At 36.1% G+C, this 25,000-nt stretch overlaps 1 protein-coding gene across 1 annotated transcript in view; it reads left to right on the top strand.

Moving 5' to 3' along the window:
• Positions 1-25,000, top strand: part of LOC106883993 (protein lev-9) — a 693,982-nt gene that overhangs the window by 507,516 nt on the left and 161,466 nt on the right. Inside the window, exon 12 of the mRNA XM_089358252.1 lies at positions 178-269. Within this exon, the coding sequence (XP_089214378.1) occupies positions 178-269 (92 nt within the window). The remainder of the gene's footprint in view (positions 1-177; positions 270-25,000) is intronic.

The raw sequence follows: 25,000 nt of genomic DNA, 5'->3' as shown, positions 1-25,000 counted from the left end.
GTGTAACAGAGCCTGAGACCACATGGTAGGGAAACAAGCTTCTTAAGCACACAGCCATTCCAGCTGTAAAATCATACCAAAAATAAATTTAAAGAAATATTTATTTTGATATACTTTTGTAATAGTCACATTCTTTTATTTTGTTTTATTTATATTTGTTTTTCTTAATCATTTCAGATGCAATGTGAGGACAACTTTCGACGGCCCATCTTTCTCCACTCAGTGTCAGGAGAATGGATCGTGGTCACATCCCCCTCCAAAATGCTGGGGTAAGTTTGTTTTTTTCCCCCTTCTTTTACAATTTTATGCATGGAAATATCAAGTTTTAAACACATCCAATAAAGTATGTATATGAAAATAACATTCGACAAGATATGTACTTAGAAATTAAATGAATAAGATACAATAACATCGTAAGACAGTATGTACTCAACACAAATAGTGTTGATTACTCTTCTCTTTGAAAGGTAGTGGTACAATTGGAGATTTTAGGAGGTAGTAAGGAGGTACTATCTTTTGTATAATAGATCATCATCAAAAGTAACAGCATGAAGATATAATCCACAGTTATTTCACATTTACAGCATATTGCCTCACTTTTAGAACAGATTATTTTGAACACTTTGTAATTTTATTTTACATTCTTCATTAAGTCTTATCAGCAAAGACTTTCAACACTTCTATAACATTTCAGTTGTACAAGGTATGATCAATAAGTATCCAGACTAATGCTATAATAACAAAACTACAACACGTACCAATTTGGCATGTAATCTCCTTCAAAGTAGTCCCCTTCGGAAGACACACACTTAACCCAGCACTGTTTCTATTGATGGAAGCATTCCTGGAACTCGTTTTCTGGGATAACCAGTAGCTGCCTCGTTGCATTCACTTTGATTTCCTTGATGTCCTGAAATCTTCTTCCTTTCAAGCGGGATTTGATTTTTGGGAAGAGGAAAAAGTCACAAAGGGTGAGATCTACGGAATACGGTGACTGTTGGACATGGGGAATGCTGTGTTTAGCCAAAACTGGTGCACAAGCTGCACTGAATGGGGAGGTGCATTGTCATGGTGCAATTGCCACTCACCAGATACATGCAACTGTGGTCTTTTCCAACAAATGCTGGAAAACACCACGATAGTACTCCTTGTTTACTGTCTGACCAGGTGGAGCATACTCATGATGAACAATCTCCCCATTTGTGCCTTTTACAGTCTCAGAGAGGTTGGGGTCTTCCACTATGAAGACTGAGCCTTTGTTTTGGGGTCATAGCCAAAGACCCACAATTCATCACCCATTATGACCATTTCCAAAAACTTTTCATCATTCTCAACACAGTCAAGGAGATCTTGTGCAACTGAAACCTGAGTGTCATTTTGGTCAGCTGAAAGCAGTTTTGGCACAAACTTAGCTGACATGTCTCCTACCTAAATCTTTCGTGATCATGGACTGAACTGAACCGTAACTAATCTGCACATCCTCTGATAACTCACAGATGGTGATTCAATGATTTCCCCTCACAGCTGCATGCATTTCTGTGATGTTTTTCTCAGTTCTGCTGGTTGCAGGTCTGCCAGAACTTTTGACACTATCAACATTTTTTCAGCCATCTTGGTAATGTCTGAACCATTTGTACACTTGTGTGCAGTTGATACACTTTCTGCAACTTTGCATAGGCCTCTGAGCAGGTATCGCCAAGCTTTTGGCAAAATTTGATGCAGTTTCTCTGCCCAACTTTCTCTGTCATAGTCAATGTGACGATCATATGCTACACACATTCCTTCCAAGGACTGCTGTAAACTTCTATGGCTTCATTATCTGCCACTGACACCAACATCTCAAGTTTAATATGTTTCTCAGCTGGTGAAAACCTGTAGAGTCATGGATGCAGTCTGGCCAGATTGTTTTACCCAATGCTATTCATAACTGAGAGGTTTTCTTCACCTATGACCCAGACATATTATCCACTGTATTCATAATGTTGAACTTTATCCAGAAGTTGACAATAATGTTTATCCTCTCAAATTGCTATAATGAGTTGATTAAGCCTTTATCAAATAATATGCCAGGAAATTAGTTATGACATCTTGATTGTGATTGTGTGCCAAAATAGACAATCTTTTGCTTGGCCAGCTCCTGTCAAACCATCCAACCCATGCCAACATGGAAGGTGGATGTAAAACGATGATAATGATGATGATCCATTTGCTGGAGCAAAAAAGTTTTGTTCTTAAGAATAAATTTCATTCTCATTCTATCAAAAAGATCAGTTAAGTTTCCTGAATTGCATGTTCTATAAGTCTGAAAGAGATAATGCTTTATTGGAAATATTATGTTGGCCAATAATTTTCTGAAGTTGAGTCACAAAGATTGTAAACCCATATTGGAAAAGAGTGATAGTCATCCTAGCCATAGGTAAATTAAACTTAGTATAACTTTTCAAAGTCCTTGGATTTTGAGGAAGCTATTCACACACATGCACGCACATACACAGGGACTTTCATTTTATATTAGCTGCAGCATTTGTATCAACAAGAATCATCAGATGGCTTTTAAAATCTTTAAAAGCTGGTGCTCATTTTTATCGTTACTGTTACGTCTCAATACTACGCAGTGGCTGTGTGAGCATCTCATCCCCATTGCTACTGTTATGTCTCAAACTACTGCTATCTAGCACCTTCGGATGATCTCTACTCAACCGCTACACAACTGCTACTTAACACACCTACCACGGTCAGACTACCTCTATTTATATGTCTTGGGAGATCCTACTTCTTCGCCTGGGAGTGTCGACATAACAGTTACTTTAAAGAACTAATAGACAAGAACTTTCAGAAAAGCTCAATACTGTACTCGCTCTAGTGTATAGTCACCTTCGTAATAATTTTCTTCAGTTCATCATCATCATCCACTATCATCAACATCATCATTGTAACATTTACTTTTCCATGCTCGCATGGGTTGGACAGAAATTACAGCAATGGATTTTTACAGTTAGATACCCTTTCTGTCACCAACATTCACCTGTTTCCAAAGTAAGGTAATATTTCCCTCATGACCAGACATGTTCCCACAGAAGACTGAAAATGAAAAACACTGCTTTTATGATGGTGGCACTCGCCCACAACTATCATGCAATGTGAAGACAAAAAGACAGCACCACACACACACACACACACACACACACACACACACACACAGACACAGACACACACACACACACACACACACACACACACACACACACAGACACAGACACACACACACACACACACACACACACACACACACAGACACAGACACACACACACACACACACACACACACACACACACACACAGACACAGACACACACACACACACACACACACACACAGACACACACACACACACACACACACACACACACACACACTGCTTTCAGTTTCCTTTAACCAAATCCACTCACAAGGCTTTGGTCAACCTAGGGTCATAGTAGAAGACACTTACCCAAGGTGCTATGCAGTGGGACTGAACTCGAAACTATGTAGTTGGGAAGCAAACTTCTTACCACATAGCCATGTCCGTGTCTACAATAATTTGTTGTGGTCTCTGTATCATTATTAGCAGTTTTACCAGCGATTTTAATGTTGTGTGTGGCTGTGTTAAGAAGCTTGCTTCCCAACCACATGGTTCTGGGTTCAGTCCCACTACATGGCACTTTGGGCAAGCGTCTTCTACTATAGCCTTGGGCCAACCAGAGCCTTGTGAGTGGATTCCGTAGATGGAAACTGAGAGAAGCCCATCATATACATATATATATATATAAAGAAACAAAAGGATAAAGAAACCAATGGCAAAGTTAAAATTATATTTTATGGATAAAGTCTTACAGCTGTTTCAGAGAAAATCCAATGTATCCCTTCATCGGAGACGGTAATAGTAGAAGAATGGATTATTACATCTAAAAGAGGAGATTTGTAGTAACAAGTGAGAGCGATGCGCAGAAAAAAGAACAAAGAAGAAACAGTACTTAGAGTGTAGCTCCATTCCAGCAGTAAACATCCTTGTAAAGAATCCTTGTGTGTATTTTCGGAGATAATTGTAGTAGCAAAGGTGGATATATATCATATCGTATCCGGAGTACTCTGTGCGTTGTTTACTCAAAGGATAGCCCAAATCACACATATATATATGTGTGTGTGTGTGTGTGTGTGTGTGTGTGTGTGTGTGTGTATGTGTGTATGTGTGTGTGTGTGTCTTTGTGTCTGTATTTGTTCCTTACCACCACCACCACCACCACCACCACGCTCTCGTGACACCCAATGCTGCTGTGTTTATGTCTCATAAATTAGCAGTTCAGATAAATGAAACTGATGGAATAAGAACTAGGCTTACAAAGAATAAGTCCTGGGATTGACGTCTTCGACTAAAATCCCTTTAAAGTGGAGCTCCAGCATGGCCACAGTCAAATGACTGAAACAAGTAAGAGAGTATAGGAATATGGAGCATCACAAATCTTGCAAAATAATTTTTACTAATAATAGGCGCAGGAGTGACTGTGTGGTAAGTATAGGCACAGAATGGTTGTGTGGTTAGTAGCTTGCTTACCAACTACATAGTTCTGGGTTCAGTCCCACTGCATGACACCTTGCACAAGTGTCTTGTCTTCTGCTATAGCCTCAGGCTGACCAAAGCCTAGTGAGTGGATTTGGTAGATGGAAGCTGAAAGAAGCCCATTGTATATATATATATGTGTGTGTCTGTGTCTGTGTCTGTGTCCCCTCCCCCATCGTTTGACAACCAATGTTGGTGTATTCACGTCCCCCATAACTTAGCAGTTCAGCAAAACAGACCAATAGAATAAGTACTAGGCTTACAAAGAACATGTCCTGGGGTCGATTTGTTTTGACTAAAGGCAGTGCTCCAGCTTGGCTCCAGTCAAATGACTGAAACAACTAAAATAATAAAAGAAGAAAAGTCTTTTCAGTAGATGCATCTTCAAATTCGTTCAAATTATAATGAAAAATTTTAGCTTTCACTTCAGTGACTGTTATGTTTATTAGTATACATTATATGTACACACATCAAAGGCTTATTATCTGAAGTGATGCATTTAAGCATCACTTCAGATTTGTAAAAAAAAAATGAAATGATGTCCAAGTTTTCAATGAGGTAACTGCTTTAGAACTTCCACTAAACTTTGAAAATCATCGAGTTTAACCCTTTAACATATAAACTGGTCATATCTGACCCAAAATGTTTTACCTGTTTTATGTCCAAACTGGCCAGATCTGACCTCTCACATGTACTCGACAATGTCATTCAAATCATAAACAATTACACCATCGAAATCTCAGATCTACAAGTTAGCACATGATTAATTCAAAACAATGTGGATTGAGTAATCTGAATGCTAATGGGTTCTTGTCTACTCTAAATCTTTATATAGCTTCTTTATATAATACTACCTTCACTTCCAAATTTTAGTCTCTTTTCAGTCATCTTGGATAAGTGTAGTTAGCAAAATTTGAGGAAATTATTGATGTTCTTTCTTGGCAAATAGTAGTAGACTTATTTAATTTAGTTATTTAGAGACAGAAATATAAATAAGAAAGTTCTGAAAAAAAGAGTGGAGGGGTGAAGTAGTGGGGGAAGTATTTTTTGGTTCGAGTTAGTACCAAGTCACAGGTCAGTTGAATTGGTGCACTTATAAACAAGCTGAGTTGAGTGCCAAGAAGACAGCAAGTAGAAACTGACAAGTACGATGAGGTGTATGAGAAAAACAAGGCCAATTGAAGTGGTACATTCACAAATAAAGGGGAGAACAGAGAAAGGAATATATTTTCAAACAGCTTGCATATTGTGATATTATTTTACCTGAAATGTATGTATTTCTGTAAGACTGGAATTATAGGCTGAAACTTGAAATAAGTGGCATGCTTTGCAAATTATTTACACACACACACACACACACACACAAAAAAAAAAAAAGGCTTCTTTCAGGTTCCATCTACCAAATCCACTCATAAGCCTTTGTTCAGCTCAGGGCTGTAGTGGAAGACACTTGCCCGGGGTACCACACAGTGGGACTGAACTTGAAAGCACATGCCTAAGATGTATGTAATCTTATAATGCAAACAGTTATATGTATATATGAATATATATCTATCTATATATATATCCATATCTATGTAACTATCTATCTGTTTGTCTGTGTGTATGTATGTATATAACTAGCTACTTCACATGTTGCAAGATCAGTGACTGATTGTCACTTATTTTTCTATATTGCTTGCAATATATATCAGATGCAGATTGCATTGATAACCAGCTGGAAGAGGTGTCCTCCTGGGGTAGAAACGTCTGAACAGCCATGTTGAAGTGGTGATAAACATTACTTTTCAGTATAGTTACTACTTTCATTTCTTACAGAGATTTTCTAACTAGCTACTTTGCTTGTTATATATGTATATCATCAGCATCATTATTATCCATTAACATCCTTCTTCCATTTTGTTTTTTCTTTCTTGCATGGACTTGAGTGTATCAAGCTCTAATGTCTGCTTTGGTAAGGTTCTATGGCTGGGTATCATTCCTAGAATGGCTTGGTCTACAGATGACATGTTAATCCCTATTTCTCTCCTGAAGCTAGCAGCTGATGAATTATTTCTTGAGTGTCATCATAGTTGGTCATTTATTTACTTATTTAAAAGCCTAGAACATTAGTGTTATTATTGTCAAGGTAGCCATGTCAAGTGTTTGTATAGCATCACATGAACTGTTTTGTGCCTCTGGGCAGAATTGGCTACAAACTTCATGTCTAATTAAGAAATCACTAATGATCTTACTAAGTGGGTTAGCTACCTGAATAGAGAAGATAATAAAATAGTGTCTCAGGTGTGAAGGGTTTAAAATCCTTGATCAACGAATGTAATCTAGCATAGGACAACAATAGCATTTAACATTACTTGTCCAATACTTTCAGCTTAACTAAGAAATTAGAAACCCATTTATCAATTATCCAACCATACTTTCTCACTTTCTTTCCCTCTTTGTTCTTCTAAATGTGTGTGTGTATGTGTGGGGAGAGTGAGAAAGACAGACAGACAGACATATGGAGATAAAGAAAGAGAGAAAAAGAGTAATAAATTGATAAATGACGAAGCAATTTCTGCATACACACACGTATATATATATATATATGTTTTATATATATATATATATATATATATATATATGTGTGTGTGTGTGTGTGTGTTATATATATATGAGTGTTAGGTGTGATGTACATATACATATACACGTACACATATTTTCATATATGCGTGTATATATATATATATATATATATATATATATATATATATATACATAAACACATGTGTGATATGTATGTGTGTGTATATGTATATTTGTATACAGTCCTACATACATTCATTCACACATACACACATACATACACTCTAGCACATGCACACTCAACTCTATCCACCTAGCTAACTGATTATCCATCAATCTATTTATCTATTAGTTCAGCTATTTATCAGTTGATTACAAAATCAATCAGTAATCCCACAGAATTGATCTAACAATATGGTTGACATTCCTCAACCGATAAACTTTAAAGTTCTTGTTCCTCAAGGAATGGAATCAACCAATAATTCAGCCCTGCCATTACAGAAATTCCATGATTTAGTGGCAAGACAGGATAAAATTCTGTCAACTGTTTAACAGTTTAGGATTCTTAACTAGACACTTTGTTGTGGTTTATCCTGAGGCAAGATATTAATTTTACTTCTTTAGAATGTAATTCCTTAATTCAGTCTTTATTTATTATCTCCTCTGTGTGTGAAAGTATGTATACATATATAAATATATGTGTGTGTGTGTATATATATATATATATATATATGTGTGGAGGCACGTGGATTAGTGGTTAGGGTGTCAGCACCATGCCATGATCGTAAGATTGTGGTTTTGATTCCTGGAATGGGTGATGCATTGTGTTCTTGAGCAGAACACTTCATTTCACATTGCTCCAGTCCACTCAGCTGGCAAAAATGAGTAACACTACGATGGACTGGCGTTCCTTACAGGTGGAAAACACATACACCATTGAAACTGGGAAACCAGGCCCATGAGCCTGGCTAGGCTTTAAAAGGGCGCATTTATTATTATTATTATTATTATTATTATTATTATTATTATTATTATTATTATATATATATATATATATATATATATATATATATATATATATTTCTAACTCTCATACAAGAATGTTGTTGACAGTGACTCCGAAGTTACAGCCACCTAACCCATCATTGAGCAGTGTGACGATGTCTAAGCTGGCCAAAACCTCGTAGTTACTGTCAACATATTTGAAAGAGAATTATAAATTTGGATTGTGCAAAAGTATAGAATAACCCATCAGATTAATGTAAAATTGTTTTTATTTTAACTGACCATAAGGCAGTGAGCTGGCAGAATCATTAGCACACTAGGCAAAATGCTTAGCAGCATTTCGTCCATCCTTACGTTCTGAGTTCAAATTCCACCAGGGTCAACTTTGGCTTTTATCCTTTGGTGGGGAGGGATGTCGATAAAATAAGTACCAGTTGAGTCTTGGGGTCGATGTAATCAACTATTCCCTCCCCAAAATTTCAGGTCTTGTGCCTATAGTAGAAAGGATTAAAACTGAGCATAAAAACAAACATTAATACATACACACGCATACGCACATATCAGCTTCACCAACATTTTAATGACCAATTTTCCACCCTTGCATGGGTCAGACAAAGTTTATGAAGGCAGATCTTTTTTATGATTGAATGCCCTTCCTATCACCAACAATCATGTGATATGAAGAAAAGGGTTGGTGACGAGGAATAACTCTGGATTCCCCCCTCCCTCCATATAGTTCGTGAATTTAGATTTGTGATACTATCCCTTTATTTCCATTATAGATGGGCAGATTTGCTATCTTATTATAATGGGCGTTATGTCTGTCTGTCCATCGCTTTGTTTGATCCCTCTTCATGGCTAGATGGCTGGACCAATGGTTACAATATTTTGAGGAATACAGAGACCATAAAAAGGAAGGTTTTTAGCATTAAAAAATCAGAAAGTATGATTATTTCGTGGATATCAATTTTTTAATTGATAAACCACCTTCGTATTTTTATCTAAAATTCACCAGTCATGAGTAACTCTGGATTTTCATCATATAGTTAGTTTATGGCCCATTGTAGATACAAAGGGGGTCGTGAGGATGGTTAATAGTGAAAATAAAATGGAAAGTTTGTATCAGTATATAGTGTGTGTGATTATTTAGAGGTTATTGAAATGTGTCAGTCTCAAGTAGGATTCAAAATAGCTAATCAAAGCAGCTGTTGTTTACATCTCAGTTTTATCAATCAAATTAACTCATGGTACCAGATCATCCAGACATTATTTACACAGAACAATGAGAAGTAAGTCTTAGTTTGATTTTTTGCAACCCTAGAGATTCCGCTGGCACATTCACAGCAAACAAGGCACAGGGCCAGACTTTACATCATGTAGGTGTATTTTTATCCACTCCGATGTTTACACACGACCAGTTATATGTTGTTATGAGTAGAGTAGCAGGCTCCTGTAACTTGAACATTAGTGTCAACCAAACAGAAAATATCGTCTACAAAGTTTTGTAATCATATTGATATTATCGAAAGGAATATGATTCATAATATAAATAAGGAAAGTTGTGAACTTTGAATATATAAGAGTATAAACAACTAAAATAAAGATATATCTAAATAACATATTTTTCTTAAAACTTTTTATGTAGTGGTCAAAGGAAGCTCTGGCTTTCGTTAGAAGTGGTCTGCATAACGATTCATGATACAGAAGCTGGGAGCCTATTTCAATTTGGGAGTGAATCGCCATCATGTGTCACTTAGTTGCAAATATGTCATACAGCTACAATAGAATGCTGTATCACCAACAATAAAGTAATTTCTTTAACACATCTCCCAGTAATCTATCAAATCAATTTGCGTATTACTGAATACATACTGCTGTTATGATTTCCCTCCTTCATTTTATGCCTCCATCGTAGATGGGTAGATTTGCTAGTGTTCCTAAACCTGAATTTGAGCAGGGATTTGCAATGAGCAAAAGCCAGTAAGTGACACTCACCTGCTAATACTTCCAGCTTGTCACCAACCATTGTTGACAGCTTGTGTGTTTGTTAATCAAGACACCATTCATCACCTGATGTTTGCAAAACTGTTTATTAACTGCTTTGTTCATGGTGAGAGCAACATTCATAAATCAAGGTTCCACTATATATATATATATATATATCATCAACGTCGTTTAACATCTGCTATCCATGCTAGCATGGGTTGGACGATTTGACTGAGGACTGGTGAAGCCAGATGGCTACACCAGGCTCCAATCTGATTTGGCAGAGTTTCTACAGCTGGATGCCCTTCCTAACGCCAACCACTCCGAGAGTGTAGTAGGTGCTTTTATGTGCCACGGGCACGAAGGCCAGTCAGGCAGTACTGGCAACGGCCACACTCAAAATGGTGTATTTTACGTGCCACCTGCACAGGAGCCAGTTCGGTGGCACTGGCAATGATCTCGCTCAAATGTCTTTACATGTGCCATCTGGCATAAGTGCCAGGAAGGCACTGCTGGGCACAGGTGCCATTGACGGTTTCGCTTTCACTTGCCCCAATAGGTCTTCGCAAGCCAAGTTTCGTTTCCAATGAGGGAGATGACGTTGGCATGGGTGCCAGTTGTTGAATTTAATTCGATTTCGATTTCACTTGCCTCAACAGGTCTTTGGAAGCGGAGTTTAGTGTCCAATGAAGGAGGGTATGTATAAGTGGGCTGCCTGAGGCCTTCGATTTAGGTCTCACTTGGCTTGCCGAATCTTCTCACCACCTCATCCCAGGTCTTCCTGGGCCTACCTCTTCCACAGGTTCCCTCCACTGCTAGGGTGTGGCACTTTTTCACACAGCTATCCTCATCTATTCTCGCTACATGGCCATACCAGCGCAATCGTCTTTCTTGCACACCACAACTGATGCTTCGTAAGTGCAACTTTCCTCTCAAGGTATTAACACTCTGTCTAGTATGCACACTGACATTACACATCCATCGGAGCATACTGGCTTCATTCCTTGCGAGCCTACACATGTCCTCAGCAGTCACGGCCCATGTTTCACTGCTATGAAGCATGGCTGTTCGTACACATGCGTCATACAGTCTGCCTTTTACTCTGAGAGAGAGACCCTTTGTCCCCAGAAGAGGTAAGAGCTCTCTGAACTTTGCCCAGGCTATTCTTATTCTAGCAGCTACGCTTTCAGCGCACCCACCCCCACTACTAATTTGGTCACCAAGATAGCGGTAGCTGTCCACCACTTCTAGTTTTTCTCCCTGTAATGTGGCAGAAGTTGTTTTCTGCACATTCACAGTGATTATAGCTCCTGAACATCTGCTACAAACTAAAACTAACTTCCTAGTTAACCTTCCTTTGATATTGCTGCACCTCTTATGTGTCCATAGCTTGCACTGGGTGCATCTTATAGAATTTCTACCCACGCCTTTTCTACAGATCGAGCAAGGCCATCTACCCGAAGGGGTTTGTGTTTTGTCTGCCCTCCTACTTATTAGGACTTTGGTTTTAGCTAGGTTGACTCTAAGGCCCTTCGATTCTAGTCCTTGCTTCCACACCTGAAACTTGTCCTCTAGTTCTGATAGTGACTCAGCCATTAGTGCAAGGTCATCAGCATAGAGGAGCATCCTGTCTTGAATTCCTCTGTTATAGCCTGGAGGACTATGATAAATAGGAGGGGGCTGAGGACAGAACCTTGGTGGACCCCTACCTCCACTCGGAATTCTTCACTGTACTCATTGCCAACCCTCACCTTACTGACAGCATCTCTGTACATGACTCGCACAGCTCTCACTAGCCATTCTTCTATTCCTAGTTTCCTCATTGACCACCAGATGAGAGATCGGGGAACCCTGTCGAAGGCTTTCTCCATGTCAATGGAAGCCAGGTACAGAGGTTTATCCTTGGCTAGGTATTACTCCTGAAGCTGTCTTACCAGAAATAGAGCATCAGTGGTACTTTTCCCAGGCACGAACCCAAATTGCATCTCATCTAAACTGACTCGCTCCCTAAGTAGTTGAGCTATGACCCTCCCCGTGACTTTCATTACCTGATATATATATATATATATAGAAATATAAAGAGCAAGAATACTGGAGATTCAGTAAACAACACGTGGTAAAATTATGAGTTGAAAATATGTAAAGCCCCTCATCATGAGAATTAATCACTATACAATACCCCTTGAAAAGCTAATTTAAATATCAAAAACCAGTTGGATTTTACAACACCCATGTAATATGTATATATTTATATTAAAAAATATTAAACTATGTGAAACGGAGGCATTTTTCTTCATTTTTCTTTACATATTTTCAACCTATATATATATATATATATATATATATATATATATATATATATATATGTATGTATATTTGTGTATTTATATTGTGGAGGGAACTTCTGAAGACACAACCAGCTAAATAGAATCACAGCCATCTATACATAGAGGCATGTCCTTTATTACCATGCTCCTAACCCCTCTCCCAACTTTGTTTTGCAGGTGCTAGTGTCATGGAAATTACATTCGTATTTACATCATGTAGGTGTATGTACAGGCACATTCGTATTGTGCCTGTAATGTACATGCTAATCCCATGTACATTGCACTTATGTCAGTGCCACACACTGTGCACTTGTGCCAGTGCCATGCAAAGTGCACTTATGCCGGTGCTACATAAACACACCCATGTCAGTGGCATACAGAAAGCACCCAGAACAATCTGTAAAGCAGTTGGTGTTATGAAGGGCATCTAGCCATTGAAATCATACCAAAACTGACAAGTGGAACCTGAACAGCTCTCCTGCTGGTTAGCTCCCATCAAACTGTCCAACCATGCTAACATGGACAAAAGGTGTTAAATGATGATGGTGATACATATAAATTTATGTATGTGTGTGTGTGTGTATATATATATATATATGTATATATATATATATATACACATATATATATGAAATGAGCTGCTTCCAGTTTCTGTGTGCCAAATCCACTTGCAAAGCTTTGTTGGTGTTACGAAGGGCAGTGTGAATGTGTGTGCGTGTGTGTATATATATATATATATATATATATATATATACATACATGAAATGAGCTTCTTCCAGTTTCTGTGTGCCAAATCCACCCACAAAGCTTTGGTCTGCCTGCGGCTGTAGAAGGAAAGACTAATGGGACTGAAACCATATTGCTGAGAGGCAAGTAACCACACAGCTATGCCTTATTACATACATACATATATATATATATATATATATATATATATATATATATATATATATATATATACACACATGTACAGGAAGGGGTGGTACTGAAAAGTTCCTGGCTTTGAGTAAAAGAAAATACATGAGGATCATTTAATTATGGTTTTATTCAACATATTCCCCTCTCAGATTCACACACTTATTGCAGCTGTCCTTCAGTTTTTCTAAGCCCCGTAAAAGAACCTGGAAGTTTTGGCCTCCAACCAGGCCTTTCACAATACCCTTAAAGCCACGAACTTGTCAACCCCACCCCACTTCATATATATATATATATATATATATATATATATATACATGTACATAGAGAGAGAGAGAGAGAGAGAGAGATGTATGTGTGTATGTACACACACACATGCGTGTGTTTGCGATACAAAATGGAGAGTAGTTACCTAAGTCATTAACAGTCACGCTGCTAATTTAATGAGAAAGTGGTACAGGTGAAATTTAAGGTTTTGGTGGAAGATTGATTGAAATTAATTTTGTAGAATATTTCAATCTATTGAAATAAATGAGATTCTCATCTTCAACATATCAACTATTGCATGCTAAGTAAGGAAATATTCAAAATGGCAGTGCTTAGCAATGTGACAAGGTTGGGAAAAGACAGAAGAGCACACATGTGTAGTAGGTGGTGTTGATAAAGTAATTACGTCTAATTTTCACACAATTGAATATTCCATGGTTATCAAAATGACACAAGAGGTTTGTTGATGCTACTGTGTTTTCCTTTCAGTGTTAATGTCTTGATTTATGGAATTCTTGTGCAAGATTGACAGAGACCAAATATAAAATTTCTGAGATTAAAGTATGCAGTTTCTAAACTTGTGTTTCATTGCTGAATTATTTATATTTTGTCAAACCTGTTCTCTTCACTTTTTTTTTCGTACTCTTACCTCTCATTTCCCTTCACTGCTATAGTTCCACACAGTCAAAGTAGATCTGAGATTTCCAAGCTGCATAATGACCTCACTACTATTGATGCTATAAAAAAAGCCACCCCAGTACACTTTGTAAACTGGTTGGCATTAAGAATGGCATCTGGCCATAAAAGCCATTTCAAAACAGACAAATGGACTGTCATGCTATCCTTGAACTTGTTGGATCTTATCCTGGCCAGCATTGAACATGGAGAATATATGAAGATGTGCATGTGTCTCCTTGTCTTGTTTTGGCATTACACGCTAATGTAAACAAATGTCTCTACCATAAAGTAGTATCATTTATTTTTTAAATCATGTGAAAGCATGAGCCAGCCACCAGTGCTGCCCCTGTTGACAGGGTTAGTGGAAATATCATCTTACTTGGAAACAGTTGATTGTGACATGAAAGGGAATCTGGCCATAAAAAATCTGTGTTAACAAATTTCATTTGATTCATTCAGTCATGGAAAAGTTGATGTTAAAATAATAATGATGATGACAATGGCAGTGAAGATAATGAAGACACCACTGGAAAGAAGGATATAAACATAGCATCCCTGTTTTAATCTTCCCAGGCAACGCAGTCAGTTTCGTTCTAATTCTGATTGGTGAAAAGTAATTAATTCTAGAATAGTGTAAGATTTTCAGTGATTGGGTCTCAACGGTGTTTGTGGCTGACATTTTGGTGAAGAGTTTTCAGGGAATATGGTTGACTAACATTCCTTTTGGTTACTTTTCTTTTTTTATATAAGATAGAACAGCCCAAAGTTAAACAATCACCAACTCCATTAGGATTTATTATACGTTTGAATTTTGTTCAAGAAGCCGTGCTCCAGCATGGCTGCAATTCAATGACCCCAAAAAATTAAGAGACAAAAAGTAAAAAAGAAGCAATTAGAAGCTAAACCAGTTCTGAGGCCAGTTTGGTAATGTTTTATTAAAACTTTAGTTATAATTATTCACTCTGACATCTTTGCCTCAGCAAGATGTAAGATTTATGATTCCTTGCCCCTGGCTTAACTTCAGTTATGATGGATTGTGTTAAAGAATCGTGATGTTCTAAGATGAAATTCCTTGTGAACTTTCTTCATTCTTTTGTTATCAAATACATCTTTCATTTTTCATACTCATTTATCAATTATTATATTGTATTTTGCATAATTCTTCCGAAACCAATTCCGACTGTGGTCTGTGAAAATTTATTGAGCTAAACTTCTTGTTGTTGTTGTTGTTGTTGAGATAGGTAAGCTAAAAGCATACTTAATTCTTGCTAGAAAATCAGGAACATCTTAGCATTCTGTCTCAACACTAAATCTTAGATCCATGCTCATATAAAATGTCATTATGTATGTATGTATGTATGTATGTGTTGTATGTACACAAACAGAGCAAGAGAAGCAGAGAGAGAGAGAGAGAGAGAGAGAGTTAGTGGTGTTATGTTGCCTTATTGAGATCGGCTGTTGTAATCTGTTTGGACACATCATGTATTCGTTTAACTTCATTTCATAGCATTATTGTGCCGAGAAAACTGAGCTCCCGGCATATTTTATTTATCACAACTGATCAATGATAAAATATATTCTGACAATAAATCTATTGATCAGTGCACGCTTCAATGCATTTCCTTGCATAAAGAATGTGACAGGCGTGATAGATGAATGGGTAAAGGGGGGAGGAGTGTGAATGATGATGCCAGGTTGATGGTGGTGCTATATGGAGGTGGCATAGGGTGTGGAGACTGTTGTGTTGTGGTAAGTTAGTGATATGCCATGGTGATACTATAGTGTTTTCAAACCATTGGTTATGAAAGTGGTGTCGGTGTTCATAATGTGTGTGTGTGCGTGTGTGTGTGTGTGAATATGATTATGTTCATGTATGTTTATATATATATATATATATATATATATATATATATACACATGTGGTGTGATATAAATATGAACACATACACACATATATACATACACATAGACATATAGATATATAAACATACACAGATATATAGATGTATATTCATATATAAATATACATTTATTTATACATACACACGCACATATATGTACATATATATATATATATATATATATATACCTACACATACATATACTTATACATACATACACATCTATATATCTATGCGTACATATATATATACACTTATACATACTCCTATACATACACCTATACATACACACACACACATATATATATATACACACATACACATATATATATATACATATATATATAGACATACACACATAACTATATATACATATATATATATGCATGCATGCTTGCATGCATACATACATACATACACACATACATACATACATACATACATACATACACCTGTGCGTGCATATAAAATACACACACACTCAAACTAAAATGTTTAGATGTTTAGGTTTATTTTTCATAAACACAAACATATATCATGGATGAGGGATGGTTGAAAAGTCTTGCATACAAATTCATAGCATCCGATTTGTTTGAGATATTAGGATGAAATAAAATGAAATAAAAGGGGAGCTTAGCGTCTTACCATTCAAAATTCACCATTATTTTTCAATGCAATCACTACCTTCATCGATATTTCTCTCCTAATACCTAACAAGGTTGCATATTCCATCATGTTAGAAATCTACTATATTTTTCTGTTCTTTTCCCCTACCAATCATTTACAGCGTTATCTTGTTTGTTAGACGCCATACTCTCTTACACTTAGCTCATGCTTTACTGCTTTGGTTAACTCAAAGTTAGAAGATCTGGGCTATAAAAAGCGAGGAATATGATATTAAATTTATTCTACAACTAAATCGGTCTTTTTGAAACATGTATCATTTTCATCTGATCTCTCAGTGACTAATGCAGCAATGTTTCATGATCCTTTGGACATATTTAACATCAAATACATTGTTCTATAGTAAAAACTAGTCTATCTTTCACTGTATAACTGTCACAGTATCTTTATCTCTAAACTTGTGACCAACTTATACCAGTAACCATATATCAATAACTCTGTTAGTGTACCCAATACCCTCTATACTGACTGAATGTTTCTGTTCACTTTTAACATTGCTTCTAATGCGATCTCACCTACCAACAATGATGTAGGCACCATTTATTTAAAACTTGCAACAAGCTAAATTTGTATGGGCCGTTATTCACTTTTCCATCTGTTTTTCCATGCTAGCATGGATTAGACAAGTACATTATATTGAGGCATTGTTTTATAGCGGGATGTTCTTTCTCTCACTAACCCTTTTCAAGCAGAAGACCCTTTATTCTGCATGCCTTCAATTGGTTGACATGGAAAATGGCAACAATATCAGTACTTTTAACTCAGCAATTTTTGCAGAAGAACAAATGTAAATATATAGATACACACAAAAAACATGCACGTCACACATGTACACATACACACACACACACACACACACACACACACACACACACACACACACACAAACAAAAGTAACTAACATTTACCACATCATTAGAGTTGTTTTTATTGAATAAAAGATTGGTATAGCAGTACAACTGAACCCAAAATTACTTGGTTGGAAAGTGGAATTCTTAGCCACACAACTTTGCCAGCATCATCATCATTATCATTTAACATCAACATTCCATGCTAGCATGAATTGGATGGTTTGAGAGGATCTGACAAGTCTGACTGTGGCCTTAATTATGCTTCAACGTTTATATAGTTTTATAATATTAGGCAAGACATAGAGATCATTCTTGTCTATTTTCTCGTTGCTTTGTTATACTTATTCAAGATACCATTGTCTTCATTTGTCATAAATATCATTGCATTAGGGTGAGATGAATCAAATTTATGATCCCGATTCAACTTCCTGTGAGTGAAACTTTACTCTCATACTGAATATCAGTGTGAAACATAAATATCCTACCTTCGTTTTTTCTTTCCTGCCTATAATTTCCCTGTAATTATTTTATGTGTTGTTTAGTATTTTTCAATTGATGGAAAACAGATATATATCTCTAAAAACATCAAAATTCAATTTCACATTTTCTCTGCAAAAAGATGCAAAAAGTTGATATTTTTCATTTAGTTGACATTTATAGATAATGTCTGTCCATATACAGCTTTGTTTATCATTTGTGTATTCTTATTTTTCATTATCTATAATGCTTTTCAGCCCCTTCATTCCTATTTTATTGTATATTGTATATACCCACCATCATGTTTGTTTATAACCATTCTGTTTGTATACAATTGTTTATCATGTACCAAAAATTTGTATGAAATATAAAAACTGTTTAGAATATAAAGACATTTTTATAATATAGGAATTATTATTATTATTATTATTATTATTATTATTATTATTATTATCATTATTATTATTATTATCATTATTATTATTATTATCATTATTAAGGGAGCGAGATGGTAGAATTGTTAGCATGCCAGGCAAAATGCTTAGCGGTATTTCGCCTGTTGCTATATCATGAGTTCAAATTCCACTGATGTTGGCTTTACCTTTCACTCATTTAGGGTCAATAAATTAAGTACCAGTGAAACTATAATCGACTAGTCTCCTCCCCCAAAATTTCAGGCCTTGTGCCTTTAGTAGAAAGGATGATTATTATTATTATTATTATTATTATTATTATTATTATTAAATTGGTAAGCTGGCAGAATCATTAGAATATTAGCTGCAGTTTGTCTGTCCTTATGTTCTGAGTTCAAATTCCAGTGAAGTCAATTTTGTATTCTATCCTTTTGGGTCAATAAAGTAGGTACCAGTTAAATACTGGGGTTGATGTAATCAACTTTCCCCTCCCTTCAAAAACTGCTACCCGGTATCAAAATTTGGAATCATCATCATCATTATTATTATTGTTGTTGTTGTTGTTGTTGTTGTTGTTATTATTATTAATTCTATCTAGTTTTGATGCTTTTCTGGGGTATATATGTCATGTCCCAGCCTAGAAATGAAAGTGTTCACATTGTTCTGAGTATGGTTGCTACCTGTATACTTGCAATGATATCTGGTAGTTCCAACTTCTCATGCCAGATCTGTGTGTTCTTTGAGATGGCTCCAAGTGAACCAATTATAATGGGTATCACACTCACTAATGAAGCTTTATTAATAGGCTTCTACTTGAAAGGACATGACTTGATTCCTTTCTGCTTTATTATTCCCTGTTGTCACAATGTTCTCATCTTCAGGTACCGCTATATCAATGAAGAGTCATTTTGGGGTCTCTTTCCAAGGAAGTGTGATATCTCTATCCCATTATATTGCAGTTCCTTATCTGTGTAGATTACTATCATGGTCACCATTATTATTATTATTATTATTGTTATTATTATTATTATTATTATTATTATTATTATTATTATTATTATTATTATTATTATTATTATTATTCTGGCCTCACACCAAAATTTGAAAGCATTATTATTATTGTTATTATTATTATTTTATGTTTGACGTTTGCTTTACATTTGTACAATTTGGCTCCAAGTCTCACCCAGAGACCTCAAGAGACAACAAGTTAGAAGTTCAAGTTAAAAGTTCATTATCATTATTATAATTATTGTTATTATTATTATTATTATTATTATTATTATTATTATTATTATTATTATTATTATTATTATGTACTTTTAATCTGCATGTTTGGTGCAATCACTTACTGAGATACACCCAGTATCCTAGGGCAAGTGAAGGATAAGAGCTGTTAAAGTTTGACTGAATGCTTGGGGAGTGGGTGGTAGGGGCATCAGCGAAATATCTTAATGTAATACAACACAAACATTTAAATGGATAGGATTTTGCTAAGGATGTGGGTAGTATACGTCAGCACAATTTTTTGGATTTCTCTGTGATATGATTCTCCTGGGATCTTATCTAGATGTTTCTGACATTCCTTTTTTAACATATCCAGGGCACCTACAATAACAGGATCAGTTCTCACTTTAGGATGCCACATCTTTTGTATTTCAATCTCCAGGTCCTTATGTTTACTTAATTTGTCAAATTCCTTTACAGATATATTTTTGTCAGTGGGAACACTTACATCTATTAGTCTACAAGTATTTTGTTGTTATAATTCTTCTTCTTATTATTATTATTGTTGTTGTTGTTGTTGTTATTGACAACTTGACAGTTTTATTCAAGTTTTTGGAAAATTAATTTGAAAATTAGTTATATATTTTCAGTTTTTGAAATAATTTAAAAATATGTTGATTGGAATATGGTGGTCATAAAAAGCTTAATTATATTTTTCTGATTGAATTCTCAACACAACTTATTGTTTGAGTTATTAATAAAACAAAAAAACAAATGGCTACAAGAAATTCTGCTGCCCACAAATTAAAACGCAAAAACTCTTGAAGTATTTTCATCGTTTGAAATGATTGGCATATATATTAAGAAAATACTTTTAGACATATCTTAATGAAAATTGTATAGAGTACAAAATATAGTGTATGTGTATGTATTGGTATATATACATGTGTGTTTATGTATTTGCTTGTGTAGATACATGACTATGTGTGTGTGTATACATTTACACACATTTGGGGAGAATGGCTGTCAGGACAGATTTACGTTATATAAAATCATTATTGAATGCCTTGGATTAAATATCTGCTTTATACTACATAGAGTGTATCAATAGATTTAATAAGCATACTTGGGGTATACAAGATTTTTCTGGACTTTATAGAAAAATCTGTGATATGATGTTTAATGCAATATGGAGTTTATGAAGCTTCTGCAAAACACTACGGCAGCTATTTATGTGAACATTTGAAGAAAAAAAAGAGAAATGCCACTGAGAGATTTGTATTCAGAAAGCAATTTTGTATCTTTTGTGAGGAATATGCAGTATAATATCATACATGTTTAGTGTATAGATTATTTCTTTATCGATACTCTGTGTCATATTATATCATCACCATCATCCTCATCATCATTTTATATTCAGTCTTTAGTACTAGAATGTGTTGTATTAGTTCCTATACAATAGTACATTTCCATATGTCATGGTTGCATTTCTGTATTTTTTATAAAACCATAATCTACTACCTACATAAAAAATTTGTCTCTACCTCCACCCTCTCTCTAAGTCTGTGTGTGTGTGTGTGCGTGTGTGTGTGTATTTATAGCTTTTAACGGTTTACTTATTTTAGTCATTGGACTGCAGTCATATAGTTGGGCACCACCTTGCAAGATTTGGTTCAACAAATTGACTCTAAAACTATTTCTAAGCCTGACACTCATTCTATCAGTCTCTTTTTGCTGAGTTACTAAGTTATGGAGACATAAACGATCCAACGTCTGTTATTAAGCGGTGGTGGGACAAACTCAAAGACACACACACACCAGAGCCTGATTAAGACCCATAGTGGTCCTAAGCACTTTGAAGGTTTTGGTGCCCTCAAGTATATGTAAATGGTTCAAAATGTAAACAAAAATAATTCAAAATGTAAACGATAATAAACCAAATAATGAATTTTTATTTTTCAAAATGAAACAGATCTAACAGTTAGATGGAAAATAATGTTTAATTTTGTATACTTCCACTCTATTTATATCTGAAAAGTTTTGCCCTTCATTTTTTTCTTTTTTAATTGCAAAGTGTTCAATGATATCATTAAAATTAATTTAGCATAAAACTCCTGCTTCTATACTTAGTAGAGATAAGGCATTACAAATAGTATTTTAGCAAGTTTAAAGTGATTTCTTTTGTACCATAACCCATTTTCATTTCTCTCCCTTCATGCCCTAAACATGTGATTATTTTGCATAATGAGTTAGTCCAGCACTGACACACATACAACTGGCTTCTCTCAGTTTTCATCAGCAAAATTCACTTGCAAGGCTTTGGTCAGCCAGGGGCTATAGTAGAAGACATTGGTCAAAGCACTATGCAGTGGGACTGACCCTGAAACTATGAAGCAAGCCTTGTAACCATGCCTTCATTTATATATGTACACATGTATGCATACATATATATGTGTGTGTGTGTGTATATGTATACATATAGACATACACACATTTCCCACAAACTCTTTTCCAGAAAACTCTTGTCATCTTGCAACAAAACCTTCCCCACAGATGATGTTTTGGTATCAAGGGACATAACTCTTAACTCAATCCCCTACTCGATTCATTTCATCATCTTTTTCACAGCAACCTCAAACCAGATGTGTCTGTGAACCTCCAAAAATAGAAAGGAGTTGCCATATCTCATTCCATAATAGCTACCTCTGATGAGCACAGTGTTGCATATTTGGACTGTTACCTTAGATACCATTGAACACCTAGTGCAAAACTGATGGGTAAAATCAGCCATAATGGATATACCATACTGTACAGTTCGGCTAATATCGTCGTCGTTTAACGTCCGCTTTCCATGCTAGCATGGGTTGGACGATTTGACTGAGGACTGGTGAAACCAGATGGCTACACCAGGCTCCAATCTGATTTAGCACAGTTTCTACAGCTGGATGCCCTTCCTAACGCCAACCACTCAGAGAGAGTAGTGGGTGCTTTTATGTGTCACCCGCACGAAGGCCAGTGAGGCGGTACTGGCAACGGCCATGCTCAAAATGGTGCATTTCATGTGCCACCCGCACAAAAAAAAAAAAAAAAAGGTTTCAGGTGTCGCCCGCACATGAGCCAGTCCAGGGGAGCCAGCAACAATCTCGCTCGAAAATCCTACAACGGCCCCGCACAAGAGCCAGTCCAGTGGCACTGGCAACTGTCTCGCTCGAAAAATTTCTTGTGTCACCCACACAAGAGTCAGTCTAGGGGCACCGGCAACGATCTCGCTCGAAAGATTTCATGTGTCACACGCACATGAGCCAGTCCAGGGGAACCAGCAACGATCTCACTCGAAAATCTTACAACGGCCCCGCACAAGAGCCAGTCCAGGGGAACCAGCAACGATCTCGCTTGGAAATCCTACAACGGCCTCGCACAAGAGCCAGTCCAGTGGCACTGGCAATATATGAGTGAGTGGACAAACGAAAGTAGGGCACTCAACCAATTTATTGAGTTAGATGTATAGATCAAAACAGTTTGATTCAAATTCATTAGTACTCTAAAGTTTCAAGGATGATGCTAGTCGTCAGCCATTTTGAATTTGAATCAAACTATTTTGATCTATATATGTATGTATGTATGCATGCATGTATGAATGCATGCATGTATGTATGTATATATCATCATCATCATCATCATCATCATCATCATCTTAACTTCCACATTTTCATGTTTGCATGAGTCACATGGAATTTGTTGAGGTGGATTTTGTACTGCTAGATGTCCTTTCTCTCACCAACCATCACTTGTTTGCAAGCATGATGGTGACAACTCATTTACAGCTATCCCACAATATATGAAGGCTAGGAGACAGTAAAGCACACTTTTACATACATGCATGTGTGTGTTTCTCTGTGTCTAAGTTAGTTTTTCTTTATCTTAACTTTGCATGATAGTTGTAAATGAGTATCACAGTCATGCAAGCTGTGTCCTTCATTTCCAATCTTCAGGAAAAAAATGTTTGGTCATGGGGAAATATTACTTTGCTTGGCAAAAGTGTGGGCTAACAACAGGAAGGACACCCTGCCATAGAAATTCTGTCACAACAAATTTCGTTTCAGCCTTGCAAACATGGAAAAGTGGATGCTAAAACAATGATATGGAAATGATACATGTCTTTCAGAATTTGAACTCTTGCAGTTTGCTTTTGTGCATTAAGTTCTAGTTAACAGTTCTTTATACCTAGTTGTTATTGGATTGCCTTTCACAGCTTATAAACCTACTGTCATATGGAATTGGATTAGTAAATCAAGCACAAATTCAACATAGTAGACATGATATAAATTTTGACATCTAATCTCTATTCATTTTTATTCCTTATGTTATTATCCTTTAGTTGTTGCTAAGATTTAGTCTCTAAATTCAAACTCTATATTAATAAAGATTCTAGCAGCTCATTAATTATGTAATGACAGCCAGCCAGTTTTCATCATGCTACTATTATTATACCAGTTTAAATAACCTCGATGTGTTGTTAGCCTTCAAATCATTGTAATCTCTTAAGTATTTGAGCCTGTTTTCTGCAAACATCAAAACTACGAATATATAGTTCCAGCATTGAGGATAAGGCACAATCATGTAGAGACAAGATCTGATTGTGTTTTATCAATTATAAATCATACATTGAAGACACCACATTAGCTCTTTAAGACATCAAGCTCAAAGATTTGCAGCTTTTCAAGTTTAACAAAATTTATTTCATTCTGTCCTTCCCCACAAAAATGGGCCTCCTCAGGCGACAGTGCTGTTGTCATAGGATATGGTCATATCAAGCTGTTGCCAAGGGATCTAAAAGGTCTGGAGGTTTAATGCTAATCTATGTTTGCTGTAGCCTTCTGTCAATAAATAAATATAATAGGCTAAAGTGGCTTGCTTTATCCAGGAGTTATGAAATGCTGTTGAGGGGCCCCTGGCCCTGTTGATCCACTGTCAAAAATTATTAAAAGTTACAAATCATTGAAGAAATTTTTATCTAGTTTATCAACCCACTTTAGGTAGCAACCAAATCCCTTTTAATTCCCCTTCTACCATCTTTAAGCACAAACAGATACTTAAAAGCAGTATG

Source organism: Octopus bimaculoides, chromosome 10 (genome assembly GCF_046866305.1).
Source record: "Octopus bimaculoides isolate indiv1 chromosome 10, ASM4686630v1, whole genome shotgun sequence".
Classification (NCBI taxonomy): Eukaryota; Metazoa; Mollusca; class Cephalopoda; order Octopoda; family Octopodidae; genus Octopus; species Octopus bimaculoides.
Note: the sequence above shows the minus strand (reverse complement) of the source record. Positions and strands in the feature narration are given on the sequence as shown.